Source organism: Saccopteryx bilineata, chromosome 4 (assembly GCF_036850765.1).
Source record: "Saccopteryx bilineata isolate mSacBil1 chromosome 4, mSacBil1_pri_phased_curated, whole genome shotgun sequence".
Lineage (NCBI taxonomy): Eukaryota > Metazoa > Chordata > Mammalia > Chiroptera > Emballonuridae > Saccopteryx > Saccopteryx bilineata.
Window position 1 is genome coordinate 108,222,671 of NC_089493.1, and position 8,567 is coordinate 108,231,237.

The following is an 8,567-nucleotide window of genomic DNA, read 5'->3' on the forward strand; positions in this document are numbered from 1 at the left end:
TACAATGCCCTGCATTTTATAGTATGCCATAAACTTTCCTTTACTCCCTTTCTACTTGGGCAAGAGATGCATTTTAGGGATGAAAACATTAAGATCCAAATCATCTCAACCCAATTTCACAAGTTACTGATTTCCTGTGAAATCTTCTGCAGAAATATTCAGTAGAATTAGACTGGTTTGAGCTGATTCAATCTTTCTCAAGTCTTTATAATCACTTTTATGCTATAGTTGGTAATAAAATAGGTTTAGAGGTAGAATGCACTTAAAAAACGTTGACCACTTGAAAACGAGTGTATTAAATAAGTAACCACCTGTGTCCCCTCTGCAAGGCGACCTTGGACAGGACATTCTCTCTGGACTTGTTTCTTCCCATGTGAAATGCAGGATGTTGTGCAATAGCTTGTATTTTTCTTTATCACTAAGTGCCTGGCACTCTACTATGCTTTTCTCTGTGGCTTGCTTGTGTAACATCCCTTACAGGCTAGTTTATAAATGAGGACACGAAGGCTCAGAGGTGGGTGCCTGCTAATGTTAGTGCAGTTCCATTCTTTAGCCTGTATCTTTAAGAACTTCCACTATTATAGCTGACATCTTTTCCAGCTCTAGAAAATGCATTTGAGTTCAGCATACTCCTCTTGGCCAAAATAATTTCCTGAAGTTGAAGTTAAGGGTCCCGAAATAATTTAAACCAAGAGGATGAAAGCCAACGACAATGGAGAGCCTTCCAGCTGTAGGGCAAGCAGCTTGCTCCCCCCACCCCAGCCTGTTTCCTATCATTTTGCAATCTTGTAATGGCCTACCCTCCCACACACAGTGGGTTGCTACTGCCTGCAAAGCTGGTGTGTAACAGTGTGAGAAGCTGCTCTCTGAAAGGGTTCCATGGCTGGCTGTGGCAAGTGCTCCCACACCACTCTCCACCTCCACCTGAGGAATGAATGACTCTCAGAAAAGGAATCCCACTGCAGCCTGAAGAAAATGATCATGAGAATACTCTTTGTAAAAATCTGTTTAATAAATATACATCTTAGAAGTAGCAAAATAATTACCAAAAAAAAAAAAAATACACTATGTACACTATTTACAGGAGGGTAACACAAACTTTGACAGGTAGTAGCTTTTAACCTCACCACACCAAAGTTTTTAACAAACACACCTCATTGTTACATATCATAGGACATAACTGGGCTCAGCCACTGAATCCATGGTGGTTCAATCAAAAAGCACAATAAATAAAATGTAGTCTTTTCATCAAATTTTGGATAACCTTCTCTAAAAACCTTGCAAGGGTTAGGTTTAAAAGAGGGTTTCTTTGAATTCCAGTGACGTCTTGTCCCCTTCCAAAGTTCATAAAAATAACAAAATGAGGGTTGATCCACCAAAATGTTTCCAGCCACGCAGTGTGCAGAGTAGTTATTAAATACACTACTTTAGATTTTTTCTTTTTTTTGTTTTTTTTGAAAAATAAAACTCTCTTTTTGTACAAATATACAAGTCCATGTTCTTTTAGATACTCTGTGAAGCTCATAATGTCAGGCGCTGGCCTCCAATCACACAGTCATCATAGGGCAGCTAAAAACAAGAGGAAAAAAGGCATGTTAAACTTCCAGAGCGGAAAGAACTCAAGTATCTGTGGACTTCATTCTCTATAACCCGAATAAATGTACTTCATGGGCTGAAGGGGTTTTGCTTTAATGTTCCCCTCCTTAAAAGCAAAAGAGAGTAAAAGACACTCTTGGCATACTGGTTATATACACTGAAGTTTGAGAACTTCATTTTTTTGTGACCTTTGAATGAAGAGTAGTTCTAGGGGCCTGGGAGGGTAGAAGGAGAATTTCCACTTTGTTTTTCTGCAGAGCAAAACTGAGACTTACCTCATCCTCCGTGAACTCTGATTCTGTATCATAGCTCTCCTCATCTTCACTCTCAGGCAGCATCTGAAGGTTTTCTCGGGTCAGCTGGCCCAGCTGCTGCTGTATCCGGGTGCTTGGGCGGCCCCACGTGAGCTGGTATGGGGAGTAGCCTTGGTAGGTGACTTTATTGACGTCAGCCCCACACTTCAACAGGAGAGACACCAGGTCGGGATTCTGCAGGTCCACCGCGAGATGAAGGGCAGTTCGGCCATTACAGGGCTCCTGAAACCAAAAGGAATTTGAGATGTTTGTTGTGTTTGGAATTTCTGCATGCAACAAAAGCATATGAAATCTCAAGTGAGGAGGGCCCTAGAACCCGATGCATTCCATTTGGAGGCATGAAACACTCACCTGAGCATTCACATCAGCACCCAAGGCCACCAAACGCTCCACAATGCCCAGGTAGCCATGGATAGAGGCTAAGTGCAGACACGTGTGGCCTAGAAGAACAATAGAAAAGAAAGGTATAATCACTTGTTCCAACCAGCACATTGCAAGCAGAATCTTCCATCTATTCTTTTGAGGGACAAATTCTTCTGAAGAATCTGGTTTCTGAATAAACTTTATAAAGGCATCAAATAGGCCTTTTGCACACATATTTTTCTCAACCTTTCACATGTTGACAGTTTAAGCTCTTGTCTGGAACCCACCTCCCCCTTCTCCACAGTTGCTCGCTCTCTGATGGGCAGGGCAGCGCAGGGCAGGAGACGTACCATTGTAGTTGGTGGCCTGCAGGATAGAGTGGAGGTGCTGGGTCCCACAGCTCTGAGTCAGGACTCCCACACTGGCTAGGCAGCCCTGCTCACAGGCAAGGTGTAGGGGGGTATTTCCTCGAAAGTCCCGGAGCTCAGGATCACAGCCAGCTTCCAAAAGTGCCTCAGCAATTTCTGGCTGGTTGGTGATCACAGCCAAGTGGAGCGGAGTCTACAAACAGAAAGGGGAACACAGAGAGGGTAAGTCAAGGACCAAACTCACAGTCTGAGTTCCCCCTGAATCCCATAGATTCCCCAGGTTGTGGGTGCTGCTCCTCCCTGACAGGTGCAAAGGGCAAAGGGCAAGGCAAATACCAGAGGCTTCATAAAGGCCTCACCAAATCAGTGGAATTTTCTTTACTTTACTCAGCATTCTTTCTAGAATGCTGGCTGATTTGAATGTAAAAGGTTACGTTGAATGATGATCACTGACTTAATTTTATAAAGGATTAGGAGCATTGTGCTAGATCACGGGGTCAGAGACAAGGGGCCAGGCAAGAGGCGCACCTGCTGCAGATTGTTCTGGAAGTTAAGAAAGGCCAGGTCTCCCTTCACTTGGCGGACCACTTCCAGAGTCAGTGCCTTTTCTTCATGGATGATGGCTAAGTGCAGGAACCTGAGGGGAAGAGAGGGAAAAACCCCCGGGGTGAGTACAATGCGTGGGGCCTAGGGAGGCGCGGGCTGCGGGGGATTGCGCAAGGCCGGGGTTTCTGGAGGCCGAGACCGCGGTGTTTTCCGCGAGGTTATTATGAGCTGAGTGTTCCTGGCAGGCGCCCAGGGACTTTCCGGCCCCCCCCTCCCCGGAGGGCGCCGACCAGACCGCCCCGCCCTCCCGCCGGGCCGGAACGCCCTGTACTTCCCCTCCCGGCCGCGCCGCGCCCGCCAGCCGGGCAGAAACGCCCGCCCCTCTCGCCCGCCGGGACTTCGCGTCCCCGCCGCCGCCCCGCCCCCAGCCGCGAGGACCCGGACAGGGGTGGGGGCTGTGCCCGGCCGTAGAACTGTGCGTGGCCGCAGGGCCGAGCGGTGGCACCGCGGCCCCTGAACGAACCTGATCCCCTGCCGCTGCAGCTTTGCACGGTCCCGGGGTCGGTGCATAAACCCCGGGCCCACGGCCGCAACGCGGGCCGCGCGACTGGCGCTGCAGGCCCGGTGCCCCCGCCCGGCCCGGCCACCGAGGCCCACGACACTTACGAGTCTCCGTCCTCGGTGAGCTGCTGCTTCCAAGGCTCAGAGCTGCGCGGCACCTCCGGAGGCTGGAGGCGGATCTCCTGCAGCTCCTTCACCATCTGCTCGTACTCCTCATCCTTCATGGAGTCCAGGCCGCTGTCGTGGCGGTCGTCCAGCAGTCGCTCCTTCTTGAGCGCGTCCCTGGGTGCCTCCATGGTCCAGTCTTGGGCTTGCTCGGCGGGGTGAAACATGGCGTGTGACAGTTCCAGGCGCTGCTGCTCCGGTGCGCTAGGCCGCTGGCTGCGCGATCGCTCCCTCGCAGTGTCGCAGGCGGGCGGGACCGCGGGCTCGCACTGTTGTGGGCTCGGCAGCGCCGCCGCGGCGCCCTATAAACGCTGGCTGGGGATTTCTCCGGGGCGGGGTCAGGCGCGGGGAATTTCCAAGCCAGTCAGACCAGAAAAGAGAACTGGCCTCGTCTTTTGCTAGGGGAAAAGCAATTTAAACCCTGATACGGGGTTCATTAGAGAAACTCCCTGCGATGAGCCACTGGGGTCAGATACAGGGAACTTTTTGATGAAAGCTGAGTGGCTGGAAAGTCCTCCCGACAAGGCCCCCTCCCCCGGTACTTCCCTGCAGCCTGCACTCAGTAATATTGTCCCTCTGCAACAAACCTTTCCTTGGGGTTTCCCACGAGGATTTGATTTGGGGTCGTCGTCTGCTAGGATCCCAGGGACGCAGACTCACTAGGCGGTTCCTCATTGGGGTTTGCCATCCTGCCAGTCTTTTCCATTTTTTGATATTTTGAAAACGCGAGTGGAAATGATGGCCCGGTGTAGAGATTCGTTTCCCCAAACTTCCCTGCGCGGGGAAGGACGTACTGGTGGTAAGAGTTGCCTCTGCTTTCCCGCCGACTCCAAGCTGTTTGCAGTGCAGGGACCTGTAGCACATCCCAGCCCCCTCAGGTAGAAATTACGGAAGTTTTGGCATTAAAAATCTAAATGCTTGGAGGACTCTCAAATCATTTCCTAGGGTTTACCAACCCTAGGTGGTGGTGGGAGGGGTGGAGGGGGAGGCAAGCATTCAGCCCTTATGCGGGGTGAGGGTGGGGTGGAGAGGGGAATACAGAATGTAAGCATAATTTCTTTTCAAGTAGGGCAAGGGGTTAATTTTTGCAGTAGAGATTGTCGATATCTTGCAATGACAAAATAATTATTGAGGTCTTGTCCCCTGATTTGCACTGTGCTGCTGCAGAGAATGGATCCTGAGCCTACTTCTGGCTGCTCAGCTGGGAGACTTTCTGATGCATTTGGAGAAGGAGGCTGAAGAACGGGTTGAGTAGTGCCTTACCCATTGGTCCTTGAGGATGGCTAAAAAAGCAGCCCTAGGCAAACTGCAGGTGGCTAAAGGCAGCCCCAACATTGCCCCCCCCTCCCCGCTCCTCCAGGCTCCTTGCTGTCCTGTCCTGGGGGAGAGCAGCAGCTGGACATATCCATGCAAAAATGTGGGTAGTCACTCCAGGCTCACCATCCTCGGGTTTCACCTGCAGAAATAAAACTTATGCTCCTCTTTGCACCCCCACCTCCTAGCCAACAAGTCACAAATTTAATTGATATTTCTCTAGAATTGGTCCAGGCAAAACAAAGCTACTTCAATCAGAGCTCTTTAGAATTAGTCCCAGGAGGCCTCTATAGCTTTGTGGAGATTTCTGGCAATTGTTGCAATCATCTTTAACCTAACTGGCTGTGTACTAACGAGCCATTCTCTCTGACTCTTCCCCTCTCTACTCCCAATATCTGAATGTAGGGAATCTGGGTCAATTGGGGTGACAGACAAAATATGAGGGAAAAAAAATAAAAAAATAAAACTTCAAGGTGTGATCACACGCTAAAATGAAAAATTCCTGGTGATAGACTCCATTGTCTCTACAGGCATATGATATATACAATGTACAATTTTTGAGGCAAAGTGGAATAGTTACTAGTAGATCTCAATTCCAGACTCAATCTCCAGAAAAGCTGCATATTAATTGGAGAGATCAGTTAACTTTGCTGTGGTATACCTGCTTTTATAATAATAAGATTAGGTTGGATGCTATTTAGGGTTCTTTGTTTTTTTGTTTTACCAGCTTAAAAACTGTACCACTTGGCTACAACTGCGTGTATAACTCTGCTTAAGGGGGACCGTGTCTCTTGGAATAATTCACAGTATAAATTTTTGAGAGGACTCCAATACTTTATGCAACATAGTGTTCTCAGAACTAGTCTTGTAAGATAGGTCTTGTTCCTACTTTCCTAAGCAGAAACTGAAATGCAGAGAAATTTACCTGGGTACCATGTGGCAGTTTGTATAATATCCAACATATTACTCATTTGGTCAAAGCAGTTATAGCATTATCATTTTTAAAAACACATTTTGAAAATGAGACTGAAAACACTATAATTTGGAAGATACTCAAAGTATTTTCTACTCCAATTGTTAGGTAAAATAGAAGTTGTTAGATGTTCCCCTTTCTGGGGATATTTGTATCTGTAAAAAGTACAGAAATGTCAAATTCTAAAGGCCCCACTCATAAAGAATACCATAGAAGAGGATTTTTAGCTGCAGGTTTAAAATGATTATTACAAAGAAAAGCATGCAGCCTGACCAGTGGTGGTGTATTGATTAGAGCATCAACCCAGGATGCTGAGGTCCTATGTTTGAAATTGAGGTTGCTGGCTTGAGTGCCGGGTTTCCACCTTGAGCATGTGATCATTGACATGATCCCTTGGTCGCTGGCTGGAGCCCAAAGGTTGCTGGCTTGAGCAAGGGGTCACTGGCTTGGCTGGAGCCCCTGGTCAAGTCATGTATGAGAAGTAATCAAAGGACAACTAAAGTGCAGCAACTACAAGTTGAGGCTTCTCATTTCTCTCCCTTTCTGTCCTCTCTTGCAAAAAAAAAAAAAAAGTCATGCATAAGTAAAAAGTATCTCAGGATTAAGTGTCTTTGCACCTCCCTTTATGTTTCCTATGGCCTTCGGCAACCTGGGGGGGGGGGGGTTATTACTGATTGCTTAGTGTGACACCTAGTGGTAAGAGTCAGACACAGGTGTCCCCTGATTTGTCACAGCGCTTTTGGAAATTTTGGGAGGCGCTGAGCTTTGATGACCGGTCCCTCACGGTGGGGATTCCCAACATTTTGTTTTTCTGCAACCTGGGAGACAGTTTTGAACAACGAGATCTAGCAGGTTATCTCTCTATTATGTATAGCTCTAAATCAACAAACATTACAACTTGGGCAATAAAGAACATACCTGCAAATCAGAAAGCATGAGCATAAGGGACAGACGACTGTAAAACTGATTATTGGTTTAGAAAGAACTTTATGGACTTTTGGGTTAAGAGTTCTCCCCAATATGTTTTTGTCAAACATATTCTGTGATCTTGACCATCTTAAAGATGTTAAACCTTAGGTAATTCAGTTTTAATGTCATTTGGTTTTTTCCTATTTAATGCAAAAGATAAAAGAATGAATACGTTAAAACCTTGAAACTGCTTTGTATTTTAGCACAGAGTGCAGCCATAGGGAATGACAAGATGGATGGCCAGTGATGATCAAGGGCTTCACCGTGGCCGGTGAGACTTCATGTACTCCTGCTGGATGGAAAATGTGCAATGGAAGCCAAACCTACTGCCTCAAGTGCCCAGCAGCCTGGCAGCATGGAGATCTTTCTTTAGGTTCAGTCAAGCAGTCCCACATTTGGCTTTCCTTCACATTGTGGGCAGAGTGTCCTGTGTCAGATACCCTGGCCAATTAAGCCGGAAGTGTGTTAGCCCCAGCAAATTGATTGCAGCTAGGCTGAAAGAGAGAGGAGCCATGACAGAATCCTGGATGGAGGTCAAGAGAGGCAGGCCCATCACTGATGGACAGCTCTGCTGTGAAATTCTGGGTTTCTATTCTGCTTCCAATCCTATGCTCAGTCTTCCTTCCTCCTGCTGTGGTTAGCAACCACCTCCATCCAGCCCTGCAGAACCTGGAGCTCCCAAGCTCCGGATTTCCCCAGAGGAAAATACCTGTCAGGACCTTCATTTGTAGTGACCTGAAAATAAGCCTTATCAAAGCCTTTATATATTTCTTTTGCTATACATTCTGCAATTTAATAAGGTTCAAAACTTTCAAGGGTATCAAACTCAAATACCTCTCCACAGAAGAGAGAAGCCAGCCATGTGAATCCCAGAGGAGTGGCGGCAGCTCTGACAGTCTAGACCTGAGAGGGCATGTATCTTGTACTCAGCTTAGGCAATTTCTGCCAAGCAGTGCTTTGAGTTCAGTGCTGATATTCTATTGTTAAAAAAAATCAGAAAATGGATTTTGATGCGAATATTTTCAAATTTTAAAATATTGTGACAACCAAACAAAATGCATTTCTATATTTTGGCTACATTGAGCCCACAGGCCCTGAGTTTACAACCTGTTTTTCAGCCAAGGTATGATGCTGTCATGGTGCTTCGGAGGCAGGCACCTGCCCTTGGTTCCCTTGGTGTCGTGGGGGCTCCGCTTCCACATGTAACCGGAGGCCAGGAGGAGTGTGTCTGTCCAGGGAGCCTGCCTCTGGCAGGCAGACTGGAATCAGAGATTCTAAACCCTGAACAATTTTTTATCCCTCCCCGAAAGAACTGTTGAACAATACACAGTAAAATAAGATTAACAAGCTCAACAAAATTCTGTGTTGGGTTTTTTTTTTTCCCAGAGACTAGGGTTT

The 8,567-nt window shown here is 47.2% G+C and overlaps 1 protein-coding gene across 1 annotated transcript; it reads right to left on the minus strand.

Annotated features, from left to right (window-relative positions):
- Positions 1–990: 990 nt before the first annotated feature.
- Positions 991–4,207, minus strand: NFKBIA (NFKB inhibitor alpha). Its single transcript, XM_066277754.1, has 6 exons — positions 3,854–4,207; positions 3,170–3,278; positions 2,624–2,834; positions 2,262–2,350; positions 1,872–2,132; positions 991–1,569 (listed from the first exon to the last, which is right to left on the minus strand). The coding sequence occupies exons 1-6, from the start codon at positions 4,078–4,080 to the stop codon at positions 1,522–1,524; spliced, it is 945 nt and encodes a 314-aa protein (XP_066133851.1). The 5' UTR covers positions 4,081–4,207; the 3' UTR covers positions 991–1,521.
- Between the last annotated feature and the right edge of the window lie 4,360 nt (positions 4,208–8,567).

Excerpts from the sequence above, each read along its gene's own strand:
- NFKBIA (XM_066277754.1), bottom strand. The coding sequence starts at position 4,080 with ATGTTTCACCCCGCCGAGCAAGCCCAAGACTGGACCATGGAGGCACCC. Across the intron at positions 2,351-2,623 it reads GCAGGCCACCAACTACAATG|GCCACACGTGTCTGCACTTA; the intron begins GTACGTCTCCTG and ends TTGTTCTTCTAG. Across the intron at positions 2,133-2,261 it reads GTGCTGATGTGAATGCTCAG|GAGCCCTGTAATGGCCGAAC; the intron begins GTGAGTGTTTCA and ends TTTTGGTTTCAG.